Raw genomic sequence first — 27,769 nt, 5'->3', positions numbered from 1 at the left:
AATTGGATATCCACATGCAAAAAGATGAATTTAGATGCTCACCTCACACACACACCAAAAATTAACTCAACATGACTCACAGACTTTAATGCAAGAGATAAAACAATAAAACTTTTAGACAAAAAACATGGAAGAGAAACTTTCAAGATCTTGGATTAGGCAAAGGTTTTTTTCATCTATTCCTTTTTCTTTTTTTCCTTTTTTTTTTTGGCCATGCCACGCAGCTTCTGGGATCTTAGTTCCCGACCAGGGATTGAACCTGGGCTCTCGGCAGTGAAAATGCAGAGTCCCAATGACTGGACCACCAAGGAATTCCATTTTTTCATCTATTCTTGAATTCTTGTCCTTATTAAACACAATACATGTACGTGTATATGTTTGTATGTGGTATGTCTGTGTAATGTAGGTAGATAACTATGTAGCCACCTTCAATCACAAATCATAAATATTTTACCAGGATTGTTGGCTAAAATTTGAATTATCAATCACACAAATATGTTGAAAGAAAATATGCAAAATATAAGTGGCAAGCCAGCCAGAACAGAACATCCAGAGCTTGGCAGTTGGAATGTGAGACAAAGCTGTGCAAATAGGAAATTAATCCACTCTTCAAATACTTTGCAATGTGTGTACCTATATTTCAGGCTAAGAAATGTTGACTACAGGCAGTCACTGATTGTAGATTAAGAAGGCAATCTCCTACAGGAGGGTGAATCTCTATCTGCTAAGAAGATGCTGCATACTCTAATGTTTGCAATGATATCATAGGCTAAGGTAAAATTCTTACAGTCTATTACTTTCAAAATACATAGGAAATTATTGTTGAAGACTCCATAATTTGTCAAGAAGAAAGTTTTAGACACAAAGCTTTACTTTTAAAGGCACTATCTTCTATTAAATTCTCTGGATTGCAACCTAAAAATAGGTAATTTCATGGTCAAATTACCATTCTCACCCCAACAGGGATACACAAGAATACTGGCATAGCACTTGGCCACTTGTGTTCACTGTGAGTCAGTCAGTGTCTTGCCTGTGTCCCGTCGTGGCAACTGAAGGAGGCTTTGCTAAGCCTGAATCTTGAATTCCTCTATTCAGAGCAATATTCATTTTCAAAATATATTTCTGCATAATCAAAACTGCTTATTAACATTTCATTACTTCTTATTAATATTTCAGTATCTTTTCATTTTTTCAGGTACAACTGGTTATTTATATATATTCACCTCTACCTCTTTAGAAAAGGTAACATGTTTTATCCCGTATATGAGTGGTTTTTAAGTCATTGGAGCAGTAGTCAAGTACTGGAAACCCTGCCTTACAGCCTCTGACAAGGGTCTGAGAACATAATAAACACTTGGTAAGTTTTTGTTGGAATGAAGTAAATATTTCATTACTATACTGTAGTTTTTAAATTGTATTTCATTAGCCCCAAGTTCTAATGGCAGAAAATATACCACAGAATCAATCAAATTCTAAGAGAGACATCACTGTAATGAAAGCTAATCTTTCAAATGCCAAGAGCCCAATACCAATTTTTTCTTTCTTCAATACCTAGTGACATGATCTTCTCTCATTTATTCTAAACGAGAATTTAGAATATTCTCTTTCCTCTTAAATTACAGCCTCTATGTAAATCTCTCGAACAGTTTAAAAGTTAGACTTTAAAATCCAGGATGAAGTGGATTTAGCTGAGTACAGACACATAGCAAGAAGGTGCCCCAGATAAAGTTAGCTTTATTATCACTACAGTTGTTGTTAACATAGTCTAATAATCACTTCCATCAAAAATAAGTGCAAACGATTTACCAGCTCATTAAAATTTCATAAATTTGGAAGAGGATACTAAGTAGTGAAATGAATAAAGACAGCCTTTTTTTCAACTTGTTGTGGTTGATGGATACTGGCAAAGCACATATGCTATGAAGTTTGTGGGTAAAATAGCACTTCTCAAAAAACAAGTGAACTGAAAAAAAAAATTCACAAATTCTTTAAAATACTTTTCTTCTTACCTAAGATATAACCTAGACTGGTTCTGAGTAATTTTCTCAAATACTATCTGCAGTGATCTTTCCAGTTACAGCCCTCCAGCCTTTCAGCCACCTGAAACATTAAGTCCCCCTGGAGTCCTTATCCTGACCTGAGTTCAGGCCTCTATACTGGAGGAATTTTCAGAAGCTTTAGACTAGTAACTTATCTGCTCAGTATCAGATCAGCCACTCTGCTGATCCTGCTCCGATACCGTAACCTAGTTTCAGGCACATTAAAATTTTATCTGGTTATTTGTAACCAAGCTCCTATCTTGTACTACCTGAAACTAGGTCCTAGATTCTCCCACTGCAATCCTTCGTCCTACTTTGGGACTTTACTTTGTATCCAAGTTGGTGTAATACTCCCTATACTGTTGAGGCAAGCCTAGTTAGAGCCCTACTGTAGAATTCCAGTCTTCATGAATATGTCTCCAATACATGCCACCTGATGGCTATGATGCAGACTTCTCTCACATCTGTATTTCTACTTATTGCCTCCTGTCAGACTCCTCTAGAGACAGGCCCTATGCTTGAACTAAATTCCCTACCAACTGTCAGATCCTTTTTCCATGCCTTGCCTAGCATCAGCAGGGCTGTTGGGATTTGGGGTCCTGCTCCCCCACAGACTGATCCATCTCAATGCTGAGTTCTAATTCAAATAGTAACTCAATACCTCTATTTAAAAATACGTCTGTTCAAACCAGCCAACAGTAAGTTAAAATGCCTCATTAAATACACATCTGCTGCTTGAAATTCCAAAAGAAAATACCCGATACCTGTCTGAATGAATCCTGATTTGTATCCATTAGTTGTGCCATTTTCTGGGGCCACGGTTGATGACACTGAAGAGTTTGGTTTAATAGAGTGGCAAATGGTAGAGGATTGTCGGCTTCTACATTCTAGAAAGGAGTAAGAATCACATTATGTAAGGAAAACAATATTCTGTTAAAACAGGTGAGGGAGACACAATCTATAAAATCTCTAAAATAAACTGCTGCTCCTCAAGTGGCAGCACTTTCTTAATAGAGATCCCCCTTCCCCAACCTTGATTCCAACAGAATGTTCAAGCTGGTGAACACAATTCGTCTTCCTAGAGCCAAATGTCATGTTGGAAGGCAAAGAAATGGTTACAAAGAACAATTAGACTTTTGTTCCTCACAGACTAATTCCCAGGAGAAAAATTACTCATAACCTATATAGTCATGTTAGTTTCATGGGTAATGCCTGAGGTTAAAATATCAATAATTTATAAAAACCAAATAAGCTTTCAAGCACCAGTTAACCTTCTGTCCAGGATTGATTTACGTGTAGAATAGTAATCTAGAGTCCTTCTAGGCTGCCTTCAACCTTCTCTACTCAACCTTAATTTATGTCCGAAATGAAGCAAAGAAAATATTATACACAGAGGAGAAAAATTAGAAAATTCTCAAATGCTTATTATTCTCAGTTCTTATTAGAGGAAATAGGTAGACAATATTCAAGGTACTTACTGATCACACAAAACTAAGCTTCATTTTAAATGAGCCAATATTACTTGAGGCTTTGGTGTAATATTTTAATAATACTTCGTACTGATTCAGGTAGATAGCAAATACTGTGACAACCTGTGTCACAGGTTTTCAGGGCTCTAACTTCCAACCAAATTATACTATATGTTGTACTATATTAGTCTTTAAAGGTAAGCATGTGAAAAAGAAATATAAATGGTTGTAAATGACAAAGTTAATTATGTAAAAACGAAGAAGAATTCGTTTTAGAGAATTTCCAAGTTTATTGGTCCTTTAGAGAATTTCCAAGTTTATCGGATACATGCAAAAGTTAGAGGCAGTTTTCTATAACCTCTATCGATGACCGTCCTTGAAGAGCTACTGTATTTTGACTGAAAGGATATCTCCATGTTATGTATATTATATGCAATACGTAGTTTGATAGGTATGTTACATATATACAATTCCATTTCCAAAATAGAATGCTATAAATGTGAGGCTCCAGAAGCCACCCAGGGTCATTGTATCACAAACTATTTCACAAATGTTATTATTTACCAGAAAGGTGAATTGTCACTGAGCACTAAATAAGAACTTAAAAATATTTTATGCAACCAAAACAAAAGCTAAAAAAGGCAGGGAGGTGATACCTATCCTATTTTACTCTTTTATTAGGGTTCACGACATTTAAAATGATTTTTCTAGAGGAAACTTCTTTAGACTTTATCAGGATAAAGAGTTATCTATAATTTACCACGCTTACGATTTAGTGGTCACAGCACTGATCACGGTCCTGATGACCCCTGGCTCAGAACATGTAGCCATTTCCTAAGGAGTTACATAATCTCTCCTCAAATGCAACCAGGAGCCATTATGGTGAAAGATTCAGAAACAAATCTTCAGTTGCAATTTGGATTTACTATGCTATTTTCATGGTCAGGCTAAAATCTTGCACAAACAACAAATAGAAATATTAAAGACAATTATTCTATTGTCTTTAACAATATAATAATATTAATAATGGAGGGGAAATCTCAGCATCTAAGAAACTGCTCAAAAGAATAAGGATTAGATGTCCCACTGCATTAAACAATGTACAGAACTTGTGGCAAATCCTATCAACCACAAGATGATGTGACATTTTAACTGGATTCATTTTCAAAAATAAGTTTAAGTTCTTCCTAACTGAAGAGAAACAAAACTTTGTCAACTTAATACTGCCTTTTCCCAGGTATTATGAAGAGAGCATTATTTATTCCAAAGTTTGCTTAGTTCTAACAGAAAAATGAAGACTCAAGAATTACCAAAGACCCTAAATAAAATAGAAAGAGCATCTGACCAGGAAACTGACACTTTGAAGTCCTCTCTAAATGACAGAAGAGCTAGAAAGAGTCCATTTTTCCCCAAGAGCTGTATTCCACACCCCTAAGTGACAAATACAAGGAGGAATGCCCTTTCCCAAATTTCAATAGTTTCTGTTAAAAACAAAAAGGAGCAAGGTCAAATAACCTGCCAGAGGGCTTTACATTTTTGGATTGTCTTCTGAACTTGGGATATTTATCTATTCCAAACCTGGATTCTGAACCCCGTATAGGTCACTTGTCAATACCATCGTAACATCCACATTCCCTTCCCATTCCCTCCCAGAAGTTGACGCTACCTTTCCAGCAGATAAGAGGTCCCTTCGACAGTACACCCTGGGAGCTTCTGACTAGGTAGTACTTTAAGTGCTTCTGCTTCTTTGGCTGGGTGGTGAGCTTCAAGTTTATGTGGTTGGAAAATTCCGTGAAATACCGAAATCCTCTTTCTCCACAGCCGATACAGTTTCCAGAAAACCCTAAAAGGAAGAAAAAACAAAGTTACTGGCGGCCTTGTATGTTGTTACAATACTTTCACATATAAAAAAACATAGAAATATTCACCCTTTGGCTTGACAACTTCCTAATTTTGAGGAAATAATTCAAAGGAAAAAAACATGTACAACAATTTAGCAGTTATTTTATAACAGTGAAAGACTGAAAATAATTTTTAAATGCTCTAAAAGGATAACGGTTAAGGAAATAGAATAGATAGTATCATATGATAGAATTTATATAGTTAACATAAAAAATACGAAAAATTCTGGTCCTAGAGATATCTATTATTTCTTCCTTACGTATTCCCTTCTTAACCTACTGCCTCTGGTTCTCCACCCTACCCACCATGTGGACTTAACTCCATAGCCACAATGGATTAGACTGAGGACCAATATTTGACCCCAATCTAGGATAGTTAGAGTCTCTCTCCTGGAACGCTGAAATAAATACAAAAGAATCAGTCAGATGGTACTGGACCCTGGATATGTAAGGTTTTGTAAAACTGGAACCCAAGTCAGGGCTATGCCATCTAGGGTGTGGGAGAGAGCAAAACTGAGAATAGTGAAGAGGAAGCTGGTCTCCAGATAGGAGAGCATGACAAGAGATTATAAACTCAGGGCATTGTCAGCTTCCTAGTTTCTATGAGATCTAGGGAACACAAGTTCCTAAGGGTCCCATTTCTTCTCTGTTCAACCCCTCTTTATTCAAACTAGCTCATTATTCCTTAGACTTAACATCCAAACAATTCTCACTCAGATTAATCACACAAAATAAGACTTTCAGTGATCTTCTTGGAACAGAGGACATGGAAAGAAGAAGAAATTGAGAAGGCTGGGAGGATGAGAGGTCATGCTTTGCTTGATTGGAAATCAACTTTTCAATCTCCCTTATTACATAGAAGAAAAGTGGACAGTAAGAGAGTGAGTTCTTCTGGTTGTGAGTTATGAGGACATCACATATGTATGGTCATATTGGCAAATAAGGGCATTCCAAATTTCATAAACACAATATCTCGATATACAAATAACTAACTGAAATAAATTCACTTATGGAATAATACACTCTTTTAAAACACCAAACCAACCTGTTTTATAATTAACAAAGATATATAAGGAGAGTAGAGAAAGACCATGAGGATTAAAGACAAATATCTCACAATGTCCCAATCTCAGGATGCTGACAATCAATTCAGAACATTTAGAAATGGGCATTCCAATTTATTATTATTTATTCAATAATTTTTATTGAGCACCTAACCTATATGCCAAGCATTTTGCTAAACACTGGAAAAAACAGTGGTGAACAAGAGATAGTCCCAACTTCTGGTCAGTTACATAAAATCAGTAATTCTATATAATTAGCTTATTACCATCACTTTATAGAAATATAAATATCAATATAATTTCATAAGTTATTTAAAACATATTCAGAGATGGATTGCATTTGAGAGCATTGGCTATTTGTCTAATACCTTGGAGCTGTAGGCCAAAAAAAGAAAGATGTCAATGACTGCCTAGTTACCAAATTCCTAAAGCCAACCATCCATCTAACCATTCATCCACCCATCCACCCGTCCACGCATCCATGAATGCATGCATCCATCCACTAATCCATGCATTTATCCACCTGTCCATCCATCCATCCAACAAATATCTGTACTCTACTATGTGCTAGGCACTATTTCAGGTACCAGGTTTTTAGCACTGAACAAGGAAGACAAAACCACTGCCTCCACGGAACTTACTTTCTGATGTGATCATTATGCCTTGATAGAAAATTGGCTGACCTATGAGGCAGATGCAACATACCCAAAACACAATAAAACTAAGAACCTTCATCTGAAATAGAGACAGTGCCAAAAAATGAGGCTTATCTGATAGGTCCAAGTAGTTCATCAAAGATTAATGTGAGAATTAGAATTAACAAATTACTGGGGTTAGATTTTATCTTTTATCTTTTCCTCTACCTGTTTCTGAGGTGAAAAGCAAGACGAGTATGAAGAGGGAGAAAATCAATGGATCTGGATAATCTTCAAAGAAGAGAAACTTCACATTAATGATGAGAATTAACAATATAAAAGAGTAAGAACTTTAGAGTCCAGTTTTAAAACTCTGTATAGTTTCTGTATTAACTTTGGTTCATGAGAGATTTTATCTGCTCAAAGTTCTTGCTGTCACTATCACAATAAATAATATCTCTTACAGCCAAATTACCTTTCTAGTTTTTCTAGCAATCAGGTCTTCGAATTGCATGGCAGATTTGGGGCATATGTGTGGCCAAGTGATCAATTTACTCTAAACTCAATTCCCCCCCAGTCTTTGGAATCTGTATAATTTATATAAAAATTTAGACAAATTGATATTGGAGTCCACAGGGATTCTAGATATTTTAAGCTTAAAATTTTTCCCACTATATCTTTTTAAAATTTTATTTGTTTGTATTTTTATTTTTTTTGGCCACACCGTGCGGCTTGTCGGATCTTAGTTCCCAACCAGGGGTCGAACCCAGGCCCTCCTCAGTGAAAGTGCGGAGTCCTAACCACTGGACCACCAGGGAATTCCCCCCCACTATATCTTAATGCATACTAAAATCAACCATCATAAGTAAGAACTGTTAGGATGAATATTAACTTTTTGACAATAGAGTAATGAACATATAAAAATCTCATTGTGCTTGTTCAAGAGAAAACTTTTATCATTTTATTGTACTACACTTCACTTGGAGAAGTGGTTAATGAAAAATTATTAACAAAGTTCCATGTCTATAAGGGTATTTAATAAATATGACAGAATGGCAGAATAATTACCATTTAAAGAGCAAGGACTATATGCCAGGCACTGTGCTATTGGGTACCTTATAAACATCATCCGTTTGATCTTTATAATCCTGCCAGGTGGGCATTATTGGCGCCTTTATATAGATGAGGAATCTGAAACTTCAAGAAGATAAGTAGCTTGCCCAAATTCTTAAAGTGCTAAACTAGAAAATCTGGGATTTAAACCCAGTTCCAATTCCAAAGCCCAGGCTCTTTGGTTTCATATTCCCAATTACAAAGGATTATAAAATCTATTATTCTGATGGTGTTTTCTGTGTGAGTCCCATGACGTATTCTAAGAGGATTCCTCTAGTCATGAAGAATCATTGAGCAAAAAGACATTATAAGAGATTTTTCTATGTCTGCAGTCAGAGACACATACGAACTGTTCCATTCGATAAAACTTTGATGCTTTTAAAGTGCTAAAAGAAGTTTCCCAAAGTTGTTCTACCAGAGCCAACTAGGTTCTTAGCTCTGTGATGGAAAAGACTATGTCTTATCATTCTTGTGCCCACATATCATAACCTAAACGTGATTTTTTGGAACAAATACTGTTGAATGAATGAATGAACAAACGAATCCTTGGATCTTCTTTGTTAATTTAGTCCAATGTATAAAACTTTACCGTTAGGTGTCTATATTAAACCATCTGCTCAATTTCATGAAAGAAAAAAAATGGATATTTTAACAAATGAGAGCCTATGAAAATGAAAATTACACTTCTTTTCCTATGAACCAAGAGAAGGCTTTGAACTGTAGTTTAAGGAACGTTTATTAACCATGTGCAGGATCACTTTCTGACTCAAATATTGACCTATGTATTTCTAAGACTTTCTGATGATGCTTTATAACTAGGAAGACTGCATCAAGCTAAACAAACACACAGCTCACGTAAATACAATTCTTGCCCTCTTCTTTTTTCTTCGTTTTTACTGATATTCGTGCTGAGGACATGTATCTGATTCCATCTACAGTAACAAATTCTGAGAAACAAAAGCAAACTCCAGAAAAACACAGCAGCAAAAAAAAAGTAACAAACCTCACATGCCCTCTTCTTTCTTTCTTTCTTCTTCCTTCCTTCCTTCCTTCCTTCCTTCCTCCCTTCCTTCCTTTTTCTTTAGGCCACGCCACATGGCAGTCATGTGGGATCTTAGTTCCCCAACCAGGGATCGAACCTGTGCCTCCTGCAGTGGAAGCGAAGAATCTTAACCACTGGGCTGCCAGGGAAGTCCTTACATGCTCTCTTATTTGCCTTTTTAATTATTAAAAGTTAATTTAAGGGGTTTGAATCAAGATGGCAGAGTAAAAGGATGTGGAGCTCACCTCCCCCCATGAACACATCAAAAATACAAATACATGTGGGACAATTCTCACTGAAAACTAACTGGAAACTGGCAGGACTCCTGTACAACCAAGGCTGTAGCGATCAGGTCGAGACCTGTGCCCCTAGAAGAAGACTCAGAGAAAAATAGAGATTATGCGGGTGGACACCCACCCCGTGGAGTGAGTGGTCTGAGCCACAGATTGGATGCCCCGGTCCTGGGGTTTTACGTGGAGGAGACAATCCCACTTGGCTGGTTGGAGGGCCACTGAGACAAACAGGAGGGCTGAGGGAAGCCTAGACTACGCTCATGAGGAGTGTGCATGCTGGCTTGCCCCCAAGCAAGGTGGAGAGAGGTCTGCCTCTAGCAGCTGCCAGGTTTCTCACAACCACCTTGCCATGTACCCCAGTCCAAGCTGAGCGAAAGCTCTGGTGCTGCTCACTCCATGTCACAGTGTGGCACAGTGTGGGATTTAGAGGTGACCTGGTGACACAAGCGGCATCTGAGTGGGGTGGTAGCAGCCATCAGTTACTCAAGCAGCACGTCAGAAGTGTTCCAGATCTCTGACACAGCTGTTCCACCATAGCCCATCCCCTGATACACACTGAGACTCCATGTGGGTCCCACTTGCACTGCAGAGCCTGGGGGCAGTGGACCGGCTGTGAGGGACAAAGGGACTTGCCCCAGAGGCTGCATTTGAGTGGAGCTGCAGGCAACTGCACAGGCAGTGCATCAGACCTCTGTCTGTGGCCGACATGAGCCAAGAGCCTGCACAGGCCCCACTTGCTTCAGCACTCCACCCCTCTGGGGCAAGGGTCCCATGCAGGGAGAGGAAAAAAACACACACTTAAAGGGAACAGAGCCAGCATGAGCCCGACCCTCAGGGCTCTGCTCCAGCAACTTGGGGTCAGACTCTGCCCCTGATACAGTGGTGATGGCCACCAAGCAGAGGGGAAGCCCTGTCTCACACCCAACTTCAGCTCTAGCCCCTCCATCTCCAGTCCCACCTCCTACCTATGTGACAGCTGCCAGCACACCCTGAGGAAGGATGTGACTTGCATCCACATCAAATCCAGCTCTCCCAGCAAAGGCATAGGCCACATGCAGTCTGTATAGGGATGCTCCCACATAAGGACACCCCTTCAGACTGAAATAGGTAACTGTTTCACCTAAATTCATAGAGGCAGAGAAAGTTAATCAAAATGAAAAGGCAGAGGAACTACTCTCAATTGAAGAGCAAGAGAAAACTCCTGAAAAAATAAATAGTAAAGTATAAATAAGCAATTTACCAGAATTCAAAGCACTGGTAATAAAAATATTAACTTAATTAGGGAAAAGAATTGATATACATATAATGAACACCTTAATAAGAAACTAGAAAATACTAAAAAGACCCAATCAGAAATGCAGAATTAAATAGCTGAAATAAAAAACACACTAGAAGGACTAAGATGAATAGTAGACTAAGTGATACAGAAGAATACATAAGTGATATAAGTGATCCAAAAGATAGAATAATGGAAATCACCCAATCATAGCAGCAAAAAGAAAAGCAAGTTTTAGAAAACGAAAACAATTTAAGAGGTCTCTGGAATAATATTAAGCATATGAACATTCACATTATAGGGGTCCCAGAATGAGAAGAGAGAGAGAAGGGGATCAAAAAAGTATTTGAGGAAATTATGGCTGAAAAATTTCCAAACCTGAAGAAAGAAACAGATATCCAGCTTCAGGAAGCACAGAGAGTCCAAAAAATGATGGAACCCAAACAGACCCACAGCAAGACATGTAATTAATATGACCAAAGTTAAAGATAGAGGATTCTAAAGGCAGCAAGAGAAAAACAAAGAGTCATATACAAGGGAATCCCCATAAGGCTGTCAGATGATTTCTCTGTAGAAACTTCACAGACCTAGAAGGAAGTGGCATAATATATTCAAAGTGCTGAAAGGGAAAACCTGCAACCTAGGATACCAGCAAGAATATCATTTGGAATAGAAGGAGAGATAAAGAACTGCTTAGACAAGCAAAAACTAAAAGAGTTTGTCAATACTGAACCTACCCTAAAAGAAATGTTAAAGGGTCTTCTCTAAGTAGAAAAGAAGTAAAAATCTATAGAAAATGGAAAATCCCACTAGGAAAGGCAAATATATAGTAAGAACTGAGGATCAACCACTTAAATAAGCCAATACAAAGATTAAAAGACAAAAAATTGTAAAAACTGTAACTACAATAAATGGTTAAGGGATAAACACATGAAGATGTAAAATATGACATTAAAAACACAAAATGTGGGGGAGGGGGGTAAAAAAAGTAGATCTTTTAGAATATGTTTGAATTTAAATGACGACCAGTTTAAAACAGTAGATATAGGTCAACATATATGAACCCAATGGTAACCACAAATCAGAAACCTACTAGAGATACACAAAAACTGAAAAGAAAGGAACTACTGAAGAAAAATCATCAACCACAAGGGAAGAAACAAAAAGAAGAAGAATGAACAGAGAAGAACTGCAAAAACAACCAGAAAACAAGTAATAAAATGGCAATAAGTACATATCTATCAATAGTTACTTTAAATGTCAATGGACTAAATGCTCCAGTCAAAGACATAGGGTAAAAAATAATAATAACAAGAGCCAAACTTCTAGTAATAGAGAGTAGAATGGTGGTTACCAGAGGCTAGGGTGTGGGGGAAGGGCAGATTAAAAAAATAAGGAAAAATGGTGGTTGTCAGGGGTTAGGTAGAGGTAGGGGGTAATGGGGAGTTAGTGTTTAATGGGTACAGTTTTCAGTTTTGCAGGATGGAAAGAGTTCTGTGGTTGGATGGTGGTGATGCTTGCACAGCAAGATGAATGTACTTAATACCACTAACTGTACACTTAAAATGGTTAAGGCGGGGTACATTTTATGTTATGTGTATTTTACCACAATAAAAAATTGGACACACAAAAAAGACATAGGGTGACTCACTGGATTAAAAATAAGACCTTTTTATATGCTGCCTACAAGAGACTCATTTCAGAGCTAAAGACACACACAGAGTTTAAGTGAGGGGATTGAAAAAAGATATTTCAGCAAACAAAACTGACAAGAAAGCAGGGTGGTAGTAATACTTACATCAGACAAAATAGACTTTAATACAAAGGCTATAACACACAAAAGACCAAGACGGGCATAATATAATAAAAGGATCAATACAAGAGGAGGATATTACACTATTTAACATATATGCACCCAATACAGGAGCACCTAAATATATAAAGAAAACACTAACAGACATAAAAGGAGAAATCGATAATAACACAGTAATAGTAAGGGACTCTTAACCCCCCACTTACATCAATGGACAGACCATCCAGACAGAAAATCAATAAGGCAACACAACAGACCAGTTGGACTTAGTATATATCTACAGGACATTACATCCAAAACAGTGCAGTACAAATTCTTTTCAAGTGAACATGGAATGTTCTCCAGGAAAGATCACATGCCAGGCCACAAAACAAGTCTCAACTAGTTTAAGAGGACAGAAACTTATATCAAGCATTTTTTTTTTCCAAGCACAACAGTATTAAAACTAGAAATCAATTACAGATAGAAAAATGGGAAAAGAACAAACACATAGAGACTAAACAACATGCTACTAAAACCAATGGGTCAATGAAGAAATCAAAGAGGAAATCAGAAAAATACCTCAAGACAAATGAAAGTGGAAACACAGCAATGCAAATCTATGGGATGCAACAAAAACAGTTCTAATAGAGAAGTTTATGGCAATACAGGCCTTCCTCAAGAAACAAGAAAACATGTGAAATAAACAACCTAACCTACCACCAAAAGGAATTAGAACAAACAAAGCCCAAAATCAGCAGAAGGAAGGAAATAATAAGGATCAGAAAGAAAGAAATAATACAGAGATTTTAAAAAACAATAGAAAAGATCAATGAAACCCAGGAGCTGTTTTTTTTTGAAAAGATAAGCAAATTGATAAACTGTTAGCCAGGCTCACCAAGAAGAAAAGAGGACACAAACAAAATAAGAAATGAAAAAGGAGAAATAACAACTGATACCACAGAGATACAAAAAAAAGCCATAAGAGAATACTACAATAGTTATACACCAACAAACTGCACAACCTAGAAGAAATGGACAAATTTCTAAAAACATACAATCTGCCAAGACTGAATCAAGAAGAAACAGATGATTTGAACAGACTGATCACTAGCAGTGAAATTGAATTTATAATAAGAAACTACCAGCAAACAAAAGTTCCAGGACTGGACAGCTTCACATGGGAATTCTACCAAACATATAAAGAAGAGCTAATACCTATCCTTCTCAAACTATTCCAAAAATCGAAAAGGATGGAACACTCCCCAAATTCATTCTATGAGGCCACCATTACCCTGATGCCAAAACCAGACAAGACATTATAAAAAAAAGAAAATTACAGGCCAATATCTTTGATTAATACAGATGCAAAAATCCTGAACAAAATATTAGCAAACTGAATCCAACAATATATAAAAAGGATCATACACCATGATCAAGTTGGATTTATTCCAGGGATGAAAGGATGGTTCAATATTTGCCAAATCAATCAATATGATACACCACATTAACAAAGGAAGGATACAAATCACATGATCATCTCTGTAGATGCAGAAAAAGCAATTGACAAAATTCAACATCCATTCATGATAAAAACTCTCATCAAAATGGGTACAGAGGAAACATATCTCAACATAATAAAGGCCATTTATGACAAATCCACAGCTAACATCATATTCAAGGGTGAAAAGCTGAAAGCCTTTCCTCTAAATTCAGGAACAAGACAAAGATGCCCACTCTTGCCACTTCTAGTATTGAAAGAGCTAGCCGCCAAGCAATCAGACAAGACAAAGAAATAAATTCAAATTGGAAGAGAAGAAGTCAAACTGTCACTATTTACAGATGACATACTTTTTATAGAAAAACCAAGTCTCTACCCCAAAACTATTAGAGCTAATAAACCAAATTCAGCAAAGTTGCAGGATACAGATTAACATACAGAAATGCGTTGCTTTTCCATACACCAATAATGAATTATCAGAAAGAGAGAGTGAAAAATAATCTCATTTAAGATCACATCAAAAGCATAAAATACCTGGGAATAAACTCAACCAAGGAAATGAAAAACCTATACTCTGAAAACTATAAAACACTGATGAATGAAACTGAAGATGATACAAAGAAATGGAAAGATATTCCATGCTCTTGGATTGGAAGAATTAATATTGTTTAAATGGCCATACTACTGAAAGCAATCTACAGATTTAATGCAATCTCTATCAAAATACCCATGACATTTTTCATAGAATTAGAACAAATAATCCTAAAATTCATATGGGACCACAAAAGACCCTGAGTTGCCAAAACAATCTTGAGAAAAAAGAACAAAGCTGGAGGTATCACCCTCACAGACTTCAGACTCTACAACAAAGCTACAGTAATCAGAACAGCATGGTACTGGCACATAGACACATAGATCAATGGAAACAGAATAGACAGCCCACACCTAGGTTAATTAATCTATGACAAAGGAGGCAAGAATATGCAATGGAGAAAAGACAGTCTCTTCAATAAGAGGTGCTAGGAAAACTGGACAGCTACATGTAAAACAATGAGATTAGAACATTTCCTCACACCATGTATAAAAATAAAATCAAAATGGATTAAAGACCTAAATGTAAGACCTAAAACCTAAAACTCCTAGAAGAGAATGTAGGCAGAGCACTCCGACATAAATCGTAGCAATATTTTTTTTGGATCTGTCTCTTAAGGCAAAAGAAACAAAAGCAAAAATAAACAAATGGACAAATGGGACCTAATTAAACTTAAAAGCTTTTGCACAGCAAAGGAAACCACAAATAAAATGGAAAGACAACCTATAGAATGGGAGAAAAATATTTGCAAATGATATTACCAAAAGGGGTTACTATCCAAATACATAAACAGCTCGTACAACTCAGTATCAAAAAACAAACCACCCAATCAAAAAATGGGCAGAAGACCTGAATAGACATTTTTGCAAAGAAGACATACAGATGGCTAATAGGCACATGAAGAGATGCTCAACACTGATGATTATTACAGAAACGCAAATCAAGACAACAATGATATCACCTCACACCTGTCAGAATGGCTATCATCAAAAAGTCTACAAATAACAAATGTTGGTGAGGACGTGGAGAAAAGGAAATCCTTGTACACTGTTGGTGAGAATGCAAATCGGTGCAGCCACTATGGAAAAGGGTAATGTGGGTTCCTCAAAAAACTAAAAATAGAACTACTACATGATCTAATAATCCCTGTACTGGGTATATAGCCAAAGAAAATGAAAACACTAATTTGAAAAGATACATGCACCCCAATGTTCATGGCAACATTATTTACAATAGCCAAGATATGGAAGCGATCTAAGTATCCATCAACAGACAAATGGATAATGAAGATGTGACACACACACACACACACACACACACACACACACACACACACACAACGGAATATTACTCAGCCACAAAAAAGAATGAGATTCTGCCATCTGTTGTAACGTGGATGACCCTAGAGGATATTATGCTTAGTGAAATAAGTTAGACAGAGAAAAACAAATACTGTATGATATCACTTACATATGGAATTCAGAAAATAATACAAATGAATGTATATAGCAAAACAGAAACAGACTCACAGATATAGAAAACAAACTAGTGGTTACCAGTGGATAAAGGGAAGGGGGTGGATGATAGGGGTCAGGGATTAAGAGATACAAACTACTAGTATAAAATAGATAAGCAACATGAATATATATTTCAGCATAGGGAATTATAGCCATTATCTTGTAATAACTTTTAATGGAGTATAATCTGTAAGAATATTGAATCACTATGACGTACATTTGAAACTAACATAATATTGTAAATGAACTATGCTTCAATTTAAAAAAGAATAATTAAAAGTAAACCCACTCTTTGTTATTTCCCATGATGTAGGAAAGCTATGTTGTGAAAAAAGTCCAAAGTAATACTAGAAAGTAAAACAATTCTGACATAAAGTTAAAACACTTACATCATAGGTATATTCCTAGTTATCTTGATTGAACTAATGCTAAATATAAAATGAGAATCACATCAATCAAGTGTAGTTAGAAATAATGGGTGGTAGAGAAAAACTACCAATGACTTACAACCTGGATATCCACAGCTGAATAATTGAGAGTTATTTGATATCAGATCCAGATCAATGACTCTATGGAGAGTGAATCCTACTTTATTTCACAAAATATTTATTTTTGATAAACTGTATGGTGTTCTTTAATGCCTAGTTTAAAAAAGTCTCTTCATTAAGGTGAATGTTTTGAGAGTTAATAAAAAAGTGAAAGCTAATTTTTAAGAAGTTACTAAATGAAAAAGTGTTTCTTACTTAAACTAATATATAATCCCCAGCTAATTCTGTGATTTTAAAAATTCTGTGATAATTTAAAATAAACTTGTATTTTAACTCCTTTATCTCAGAAGGAATTTTGTAGGTATGAAATACTCACCTAAAAGTGCATTTTTTCCATGATCATCTGGTAGAAATCGCTTGTCTACAGCACACACTAGGATGTGTTTCAGGAAGATTGGGAGACTTGGCCCCCACCAGGAGGAATCCTGCTGGGATGTCGATTTGTTCCATACACAGAGATACCAAACGCAAATCCTTTCCTGCTTGACAAAAACCTAAAAACCAGTAAAAAGGACACAGTGGAATGTTTAGAGAGTTTATAACTCCTCATCACCCATTTGGAGAGTTGATTACCTGTGGGAATCACTATTAAGGACTAAATTTAAAGTCCATGTACTCCAACCAAAAGACACATCTATCATATGTGCTCCTCTGAGCAGAGCTAAAAAGACACTAAAAGGAGGTATTTCCAACTGTTTTAGCCAACACTGATGACTTTACATTTTCTGATCCACAAGTAAGCAAATGATAAATACACAGCAAACTCTGAAAAACATACGGAATTTTTATGTGCACATAATATAGTATTTTTACTTTCAATGCAAATTCACTTCTCTAAATGGGGACAATCATAGAACACAGATGTTCTCCATTTCATATAGGAAGAGACTGAAGCTTGGAGTTTGGTGAATCATAAATGAATGGATCAGAACTAGAACTCAGAACTGTTTAGGTTATTTGCACTAGGAAAGACATGACAAAACCTTACATATCAATTACATTCCCACCAACAGTGCAAGAGGTTTCCCTTTTCTCCACACCCTCTCCAGCATTTATGTTTGTAGATTTTTTGATGATGGCCAGTTAATAAAAAAACAAAACAACCTTACATAACCACTTGTAACCATAATGTATTACATTAATTCATTAGTTCGTCATTTATTAAAAATGATTTGCAACAGATGCTGTCCTAGGCCTGGGGATAGAGCTGAACAAAGTACACTTCCTCTAAGAACTCACTTGTAGTCAATTAGAAGAATGTATAAGGAACTGATAATTACAAAACAATATTACAGAGGACAGCTATGTTCTGCTACAAAGCACCAATCTCCACATCTTCTGGGAAATGATTCCCACCACTCTAGTTATGTGATTTCCCTGGACAGCTGTGATATTCCAGATTGAGCTGGAGCTGGCACCCAGTCCAAGATGGGCCACTGGAATATCCCACCTTTCTGGTCATAGCTGATCACTCCAGGTGTGGGTACCCGACATAAACCAGGACAATGGAGGATGGACACCTAACTCTCACACACAAACCTGAGGAGACCACCATCATTATTGCCCAGTACAAAGTGGGCCAGAACCATGCTAGGTTCTCCCAGCACCAATTCATATTATGATGTTAACCAAATGCCAAGAAACAGTTGGAGGCCATCAGTTAGTATATGAGAAATAAAAAGAAAACAACATCCAAACATTGTATGAGGTTATGGTGCATAGGAATCTGCTGCATGGTCTGGATCATTAAACCTCAAAAGCAGACACAATGGAATAAGAAAAAGCAAGAAATCAAAGACTAGAATGATAAAGACACTGGGCTTCAACCATTTCAAGCTTGTAGATCCCCTTTTAACCTTAAAAAATTCAAATATAACTTCTAGTGTTCACAAATTGAGAAAAATAATATCAAAATGTTATTGTGAATTCTTTAACAATTTAAATGAATCTGTATTTTATTATTCACAATATCATCTATATTTATTTAGACAATAGTCATTTATACATGTGAGTCATATTATTTATTCAGTTTACAAACATATTTTGGAGCCTATAGATACATAGAACCCTTAAAAAACTCTGCTGTCCCCACCCCCATTAAGGGACAAAATTCACAGGTTTGAAAGTTGGGAGATGATGATGATGATGATGATGATGATGATGATACTAGTGACAGTTAAAATTTATGGAGCGCTTAACATAAGACAGGTACAGTGCTAAACACTGCAGAGATTTTCTCATTTAATTCTCTCAACAACTCTAGCTAGGTATCACTATCTCTTTTTCATATATGGAGAAAATGAGGCTCAGAAAGGTGAGAGTATTTGTCCAAGGTTACAAAATGAGTCCCATAATGTCCAGTGATGTTAGACATGGAAAGTTTGCTATATAAAAACAGGTGAAAAGCGTATTATTCAACTTGGCCAAACAAAGCGCTTAAGAATAGTTATAATCCAGAGCTAAAACCTGGAGGGGTGAACACAGACTTTTTCATGAAATTCTGAAATACTAAATCTAGGGGCATTTTAAAGTCTCAAAAGGAGCATTAATTTTTTTAATCAAAGGAATTATTAATTTGTGTATAGACAGTAAACCTAGAAACATATCTCCCCTAGGAGGTAGCACCTTTATTATGACTTTCTCCAAAAGGCAAAACATAAAATACCCTCCCAAATGGTGTAGAAAATTCAATGATGAGAGGTTTACGATTACCTATTGATGGAAACAGGATGCTTGAGGAGCTTTCTCTGTCACTAAGAAGTAGTACTACAACCTTTTTAAACTTTCAGTCATTCAATATTAGAAAGAATAGACAAGTCTGTACCAATCTGTACCAATCTGCAAATTATTACAAGCTTTTTAGAACATCAGAGCTATATGGAACCTCAAGGTCATCTGATAACAGGATTTTCCAACAAGTAGTTATCAAAATCCCAGAGATTCGTAAAGGTATTCCATGATACTTGGGAACTATAAGTGAAACTAAAATAGATAACATTACCAATTTCTGAAAACTAATAAATAATTATTCTAATATCCTACTTTCACTTTGTTTACTATTATTATTTTTTATAAATTTATTTATTTATTTATTTTTGGCTGCATTGGGTCTTAGTTGCTGCACACGGGCTTTCTCTAGTTTTGGCAAGTGGGGGTTACTCTTCGTTGCGGTTCGCAGGTTTCTCATTACGGTGGTTTCTCTTGTTGTGGAGCACGGGCTCTAGGGCACGCGGGCTTCAGTAGTTGTGGTGTGCGGGCTCTAGAGCACAGGCTCAGTAGTTGTGGTGCACAGGCTTAGTTGCTCCGCGGCATGTGGGATCTTCCCGGACCAGGGCTCAAACCCGTGTCCCCTGCATTGGCAGGTGTATTTTAACCATTGCACCACCAGGGAAGTCCCTAATATCCTACTTTTAAAACAGAATGTTCTAAGGGCTTTCCATGCTATACATGTAGGGGTAGTGGAAATGAGCTGAACGAACTCAGGACTCACTCAGCTGAACACCATATCAATGTGTGGTTTTGATTACTACACACTTTAAAAATGATTTTATTATCAGTCACATGTATTGATGTGTTGCTTAATTTATATACCCATAATGGGCTGTTGGCTAATAATGGGAAGCTTAGGGAACACGGATTTGATGGACACAGTCATTTTATAAGTGTACCTAAGATGCTCTCTGCTAGATATGAAAGTTAGATTCAACCCCAACCCCACTCATCAAATTATAAAATTATATAAAATGCACCAATATGTTTCTAGGGCACCAAAAAAAAAAAAGCAATGATAAGGTAAAATTTTAGTGATTATAATCCAATTTGGCTTTTCATGTAAGAGGGAAAAGGCTACCTCTTTCAGCAGCATGTTATTTGTACAGAAATTCTGCAAACAACAGCCTGAAATGTTTTCATCACGTAGAGCAAAAATTATAAAAATAAATTAGTATATCCTTTTAATCCTAAAGCATACAAACCCCAAAATTTGGGTATTAAAAGTAGATTTTGACTCTTTTTTTGATGCTGGGAAATATTTAAATACACTTGGCTCCCCTTCTCCACCCCCCAAAAGTATAACATTTTATTTTTGAATTTGTCAACAAAACATGCTTTTCCTTACACAACCAATTTAAAATAAACAGCAATGACTGAATGATAAAATTTGGCAATATTTTCTCATGCATGAATAATATCAAAGAGTATATTAATATACTAATCTAAAATAAATATTTTCTACTTAAAATCTATTCTTTATCACATGCCATATAGTGACAGAATTAGTTTTTAAATTCCTAAGGGGTTCAAAAGATTATGTATTACTATAAGAGAGATTTGTAAGTCAAAGATTGGGTAACACTAATCTATCCCAATCTCTTTAGTATGTAAATGAGGAAACTAGGGCCCAGAAAGGTTAAGAAAACAGCCCAAGGTCAAATACCCAGCAACCCACCAAGTTGGGACCCAGGTCTCTTGACTCCAGGTTAGAGCCTCCTTCCTCCTCGTCCTCGTTAACATCGCTCTGACTCACAGAATGCTTCACCTTCCCTGGTCTGATGTAGGACCCTCTCCTATAGCTTCTTCCTTGCCTATCCTTGCTGAGTCTCATCACTCAACTTTCCAGGCTGAATCCTGGGGGGTACTTGACACAGTAGCCCCTGCCACCCATGGGCTATGTCAGCAACCATCTCTCTCACACCTGCTGATGAATCCTTAAAATTCATGGTTTTGCAAGTCACAAAGGTGTCCCTTGATTAGAGAGGGACATTTCTGGTGAGCTTTCTCAAAGCAATACATTGCAGCCAAAGGGAGATTAAGGGGGAAAAGTACAATTTCAGTTTTGGGCTAAACAGGGATAGAGTAGAGAAGACACAGTCAGTGTGGAAAATATCTGAAGAAAGCAGGATTTTCTCTGGAAGAAAGATGATTTCAGAGTGGTTTCTGTGGTATAATGAAAACTACACAGTCCACTCAAATTAAGAAGCACAAATAGCTTTCAGGGCTACAGCATTTGAAGGTTTTCCCATTTATGATATGAGGACACCTAGAGGTGAAAAGTAATAATTATTAATGACGATTCTAGGAGAAGAATGTTTTTCTCATAGAAGGAGGAAGCAAACCTCCTCTTAAAATTTTTTTTCAGAAAGTGCTTGTGACAATGAAAAGAGAAAATATCCTATTTATCCGTAATCATGGGAGCATATAAAAGGGGCACAGGAACCAACTGAAATTGCTACCAATGGCCAAAACTGGAAAAATTGGAGCAAAAAAATAAAGTAGTATTGGATTATAACCCAAAACATAAAATATTCATAAGTGTATAATGATATAAATAAATGACTGTATAAATTAATAAACGAGGGAGAAGAGACAAATTTCCATGCAGTAGAATTCCAAATAGTGTATTAGATACTCTGCCCTCAAGAATGTGGAGAATAGCTCCCTATTCCTTAAGTGTGGGCTGAGTGCAGTGACTTTCTCCCACAGTAATGGTAATGAGGGCGGGGGGGGGGGGGAGCGTGGAGATAACACTATCTCAGCCAGGTGATCAAGGTCAACATCAATAGTCATAAATCATGTTGATAGTACGTACCCTTGATATAGTATGATGAAAATGGCACTTTACCTCTGTGATCTTCCTCCCCCAAACCCATACCCCAGTCTAATCAGGAGAAAAACATCAGACAAATTCCAATAGAAGGTCTGCTAGAATATACCTGACCTATAATCCCCAAAACTGTCAGGGTCAGCCAAAACAAGGGAAGTCTGAGAAACTGTCACAGCCAAGAGGAGCCTAAGGAGACATAACAACTAAATCTAATGTAGTATCCCAGATGGGATTCCGGAACAGAAAGAGGACATTAGGTAGAAACTAAAGAACACAAATAAACTATGGACTTTCATTATTACTAGAATTACTAGTAATGTAACATGCTAACAATAGGGCAAACTGTGGGGATATATAGAAACTTTGTACTATTTTAGCAATTTTTCTGTAAATCTAAAACTGTTCTTAAATAAAGTCTAACAAAGAACAGACTTGTGGTTGTCAAGGAAGGGGGAGGGATGGATTGGGAGTATGGGGTTAGCAGATGCAAATTATATACAGAATGGATAAACAACAAGGTCCTACTGTATAGCACAGGGAACTGTATTCAGTATCCTGTGATAAACCGTAATGGAAAAGAATATATATGTGTGTGTGTGTGTGTGTGTGTGTGTGTGTGTATGTATATATGTATAACTGAATCACTTTGCTGTACAGCAGAAATTAACACATCATTATAAATCAACTACACTTAAATTTTTTTTAAAGTCCATTTTTAAAATGTCCTGTTTTATCTTCTTGCCTTCTAGTTAATCACCAGCACAAGCCACACAGGTGATTTAATTAAGAGGAAAGAGAATAGGTGAGAAAGAAAAGGCAAGGCTGAGTCCAGGAACAGGGTCAGGAAGAAATCAATCCAAGGCCAGAAATGGTTGCAAAGTCAAGGAAAAGTTCCTGAGTTCACTTTGTAGTTAGTTTGAGAATATGCTCACAAGGGTCTGGACTGTTTCCTCCAAACCTTCATTCTTGGGATTCAGATCAGCTAATTATATACAAAATATATCATCAGGGATCCCCAATTAAGAAAAAATATATTATGCAAAGAGCAATATTTAATGTAGTTTTTTAAAAAGATTGAAAATAAGCTTTGTGTGTCTCTAAAGAAGTAGCTAAAGAATCTATGAAATGTGATTATATTTCAAGACCTATAGGATCCAGATATCTGGTGTAGCAGGTAGTTCAATTTCCCCACTATTAGAAATATGTCAGAAAATTAATATAATAAATATTAAATCTCAATTAAAACCTAAGATAAAATAAGAAGTAACCTTATTACTCCCCTCTAGGGTAATTTTAAATTATATCTGAACTAATCCTGAAAGAAAGATAGGATCTTTCTTTTAGAGGCTACTGGAGGACCTGGGAAACAGTACCCTAAGGCGGGGGTGTAAGCCTATTTACTGTAGTCAAGGAAAGAAAAGTACGTTATGGGGCACACAAATAATTTATTTGACAAACTTGCCCCTACTCTCAAACTCATTTTCTGGGAGTAATACTGACATGCTGCCTTAAAACCAAGACTCTTGCAGCAAGTGATTTTAATTTTAAAGGGGAGCCACAGTGCAGAGCCCTTCTTTGTAAACCTCATCTGCATTTCCTTAATAGCCAAGGTTTTCACTTCACAGAACCAGATTTTGCATTCTCCAATTATCTCCAGCTTGAAGGTTACAGAGCAATCTAAATGGGGGAGGGGAAAGTTTACTGAAACAGCTGTAAACACAAACTAATCAAAGCAGTATTTGGAGGCCTAAAATTTGGCGGCCCTTTACCCCTTTAGACATCAACTGCCTCCCAGCAGGGTAGGAACCTACCAATAATTTACATAAGAAATTAGCAGCCAGAATTTACATCTGAATGGCACCCCCAGAAGCCCGTGGGGTGTTAAGTATCTGCTTATCTAAATTGCCTCTAAAAATAGCTTTACCTTCCTTTAAGTCTTAGGAGTCTTAGGTAAACAGAGGATTTCCCATGAAGAGGTGGTATGCTGAAACAAATCCAGGCACTGTATTGCCCTATTTCACTGTCATATTCATAAGGAAAATTTCAGGGCTCTTCTGCCTTTGAGGGAGAGGACTCTTAGAACTACCTTAGAATGAGCCAAGCTGAAAGAGCTATGGGCAAACTATAAACTATCAAATTATGAACTAATTAGAAATCAGGCTGGGATGGCCAGAAAACAGCACCGTATACCACTAAATAGAGGGAAGAGAGTATAATTTAAGTTGTTACATCACCAAAACCATGAAATACTGAAAACGTTTTATGTAGGATTTTCTTTTTAAAAGTGTGGTTGGGGCTTCCCTGGTGGTGCAGTGGTTGGGAATCCGCCTGCCAATGCAGGGGACACGGGTTCGAGCCCTGGTCTGGGAGGATCCCACATACCACGGAGCAGCTGGGCCCATGAGCCACAGCTACTGAGCCTGCGCGTCTGGAGCCTGTGCTCCGCAGTAAGAGGGGCCGCGATGGTGAGGGGCCCGCGCACCGCGATGAAGAGTGGCCCCCGCTCGCCGCAACTAGAGAAAGCCCTCGCACAGAAACGAAGACCCAACACAACCAAAAATAAATAAATAAATTAATTAATTAATTAATTTAAAAAAAAAAAAGAAAGGAGGGGGCAAATTTTAAAACACAATCTGCAGCTAAGTCAGCTGATTAGTTTAAAAAAAAAAGTGTGGTTAAAGCCTTGGTAGAAGAGGAGGTTGAAGATAAATAAACTGGGATTATCAAAATATGTTCATTTTAATCTTCTAGCGATAACAGTATACTGGATGAATGTTCAAAATATATGGAAAAGGTAAATATTAAAACACCTGATATCTCTGTAATTGTTTTGAGAGTGGAACAGAAAGACGTAGAAAGAGAGATCACTAAAATAAAGTTTCTGAAAGAGTCACATTCTTGCAGGAAGCACCTGGAGCATTGAAAAAGTCCTGAGCTAGGTCTAGGCTTGCCTCTGCCACATACCATCTCAGAGAAGTCATTCAATTGCTGTGAATCTCAGTCTCTTCATCTATAAGATGGGGTGATAATGCTTGTCTTTCTTAATAGACACCTGCTATGAAATCACAGGCAATGATGTGAGTGACAGCATAATCATTCCTCATTCCTTTCTGTAATTACTGGTTTCCAGCCTTGAGCATCCCATGCAATGATTGGAAACTAGCCAGACAATATTAGAGGAATTGGAAAAAAAAAAAAAAGAAAGGAAACCCACCATCTGTAGTGCAAGACCCTTCGGGGGCAGGTTTTTGTGAATAGGGAATTGGTGGGCTATTTGAATCAGACATTTCTTCATCATCTTCGTCATCTTCCATTTCATTTACTGTTAGATTGTTAGAAAAATCCAGGCTTCCATTTTGAGTGTAGCGGTGTACCAAATCTTTATCCAGATCCTCCACCTTGGGTTTTACATCTGGGTAAGCAAATAAATCATAGCTAACTTAATAAAAATGCTTGTGGGAAAATAACCGAAAGAAAAATTCATAGTTCTGAAAAATATCTGAGGACAGGGAGACTGGCATTGGCTAACATTTAACCCATTTATTTCGGATATCCCCAGATTTGGAGATCCCACTTCTATTAAAAGGAGTCTAGGAATGTGTGGGATTGAGAAACTTACCTGCAGATGAGAAAGGATGCTGGTCAGGGTCCAAGTAAAGCTGGGAAAAAATTGGTCGTGGTACCACACTACTACATCTGAGAGAGGCTTCTATGGAGTTGTGGAGAGCTTCTTCAAATCGAGCAGATTTCAGTTGCCCAGCATATGAATTCCCCATGGTCTACACTACCTCCCAAAGAAAAAGAGAAAGGAGAAAACTGATACAATTAGAAGGCCATATGTCTGCAAAGTACACAGATAGCTGATATAAACTATACCCATATATCCTAAGATTGGAACTATATGAACTTTACCTATATTTCTTGAGACAACTTATCTATTTATCTGTTACATCACTTTTGCTTCTTGTCTTTAGAATCCAAAGGGGCTTTCAAAAAGCCCCTTTAAGGGATCTTGTATCTGAGGATCAAACCATAATAAGTGCTTTAAGTGAAGGTCCTCCAACTAGTAAATCAAGATTGACCTGTCAATCGTGAAGCCCAGCATGGTGACAATGGGGCCACACCTTCTTAAACTGGTGGGCTGCCAAAACCCCATAGGAACACTATCAGTGGTTTCAGAGTAAATATCAAATTACTTCTCTCTCTACTAAGATCTTATTACCCTAGGAGGGAAAAAGAGTCTTCTCTGGAAAAAAAAATAAAAGCTTTATGATAATATATTTGACAAATTCCTGAAAGCAAGATTTGAGCCTTTTAAAATTCAAAGAACTTGTTCATGTATTATTAGTATTTATTTGAAAAACAATGTTATTCCTTATGCTTAGTTTGAATCACAGTCTTATTTGGGACCCTTTAGGAAAGTACAGAACAAGAAGTTTTGAAGCAATCGCCTTTACTTCTCATCACTAGTTACAAAAACTTCCATATATATCAATAATAACTAAATTTATTGTGCGCTAACTGTTAGCTATGCTAACGATTGGTCTGAGGTCCCCAAGGCCCTTTCTGGGTTCCATGAAGTCAAAACTCTTTTCAAACTATTACTAGGATATCATTTGCCTTTTTCATTCTCATTCTTTCATACGTTTACAGTGGAATTTTCCAGAGGCTATATGATGTGTGATATTGCAACAGATTGAATGCAGAAGCAGACAGACTACTCTTTTCACTAACTTTTGTTGGGGGAAATACAGTTATTTTTCATGTTATTTATGTTGCTATATAATGGGCTTATTGTTAATTTTTTAAATTAATAAATACTTTGAAATTTTCTTAATTCTAATAAATATAATATACATAAACAAAACTCAATCATTTTTAGGAGTATAAAGGGGTTATGAGATGAAAACTCTGAGAACTGTTGGGCTAGACAGTATACCAAGCACTTCCCCAAAATTACTTTATTTAATCCTCAGTATTCTGAAGTAGGTATGACCTCTTCCCACTTCATAAATGAAAAAACTGAGGCTTGGAGAAGCCAAGTGACTTGCCCACTATCACCCCACTGGTAAAGGTCAGAACCAGGACTCAATATCCAGATGACAAATCTTGCACTCCTAGAGGATGGGCTCAACATGGGTAAATCTCATTTCAAGAAACGCAATTTTGAGAATATCTTAGCTCCACTTTCCCCGTCAAGGAGAGGGGTAGATATTAAATTTCATCTGTATCTCCAACTCTGACTCCCTGGAGGACTATTTGAGAGGACCCTGAGCATGCATCAGGCTCAGCAGGTAAAGGGAGCCAAGATCCAGTGGTGATGACCCCTGAGCAGAGAAGGGGTGATGCATACCACATCTCAACCCTCCTCTCAGGTTTCCTAGA

General features: G+C 37.0%; 1 protein-coding gene across 1 annotated transcript in view; it reads right to left on the bottom strand.

Moving 5' to 3' along the window:
• GREB1L (GREB1 like retinoic acid receptor coactivator) overlaps positions 1–27,769 on the bottom strand; it is a 263,665-nt gene that overhangs the window by 99,882 nt on the left and 136,014 nt on the right. The window contains 6 exon segments of the mRNA XM_036822897.1: positions 2,804–2,926; positions 5,175–5,351; positions 17,099–17,165; positions 17,167–17,276; positions 25,599–25,796; positions 26,004–26,168. Coding sequence (XP_036678792.1) covers positions 2,804–2,926; positions 5,175–5,351; positions 17,099–17,165; positions 17,167–17,276; positions 25,599–25,796; positions 26,004–26,160 — 832 coding nt within the window. The 5' untranslated portion in view covers positions 26,161–26,168.

Source organism: Balaenoptera musculus, chromosome 14 (assembly GCF_009873245.2).
Source record: "Balaenoptera musculus isolate JJ_BM4_2016_0621 chromosome 14, mBalMus1.pri.v3, whole genome shotgun sequence".
Taxonomy (NCBI): Eukaryota; Metazoa; Chordata; class Mammalia; order Artiodactyla; family Balaenopteridae; genus Balaenoptera; species Balaenoptera musculus.
The sequence above is the reverse complement of the archived record's forward strand: the minus strand, read 5'-3'. Positions and strand labels throughout refer to the sequence as shown.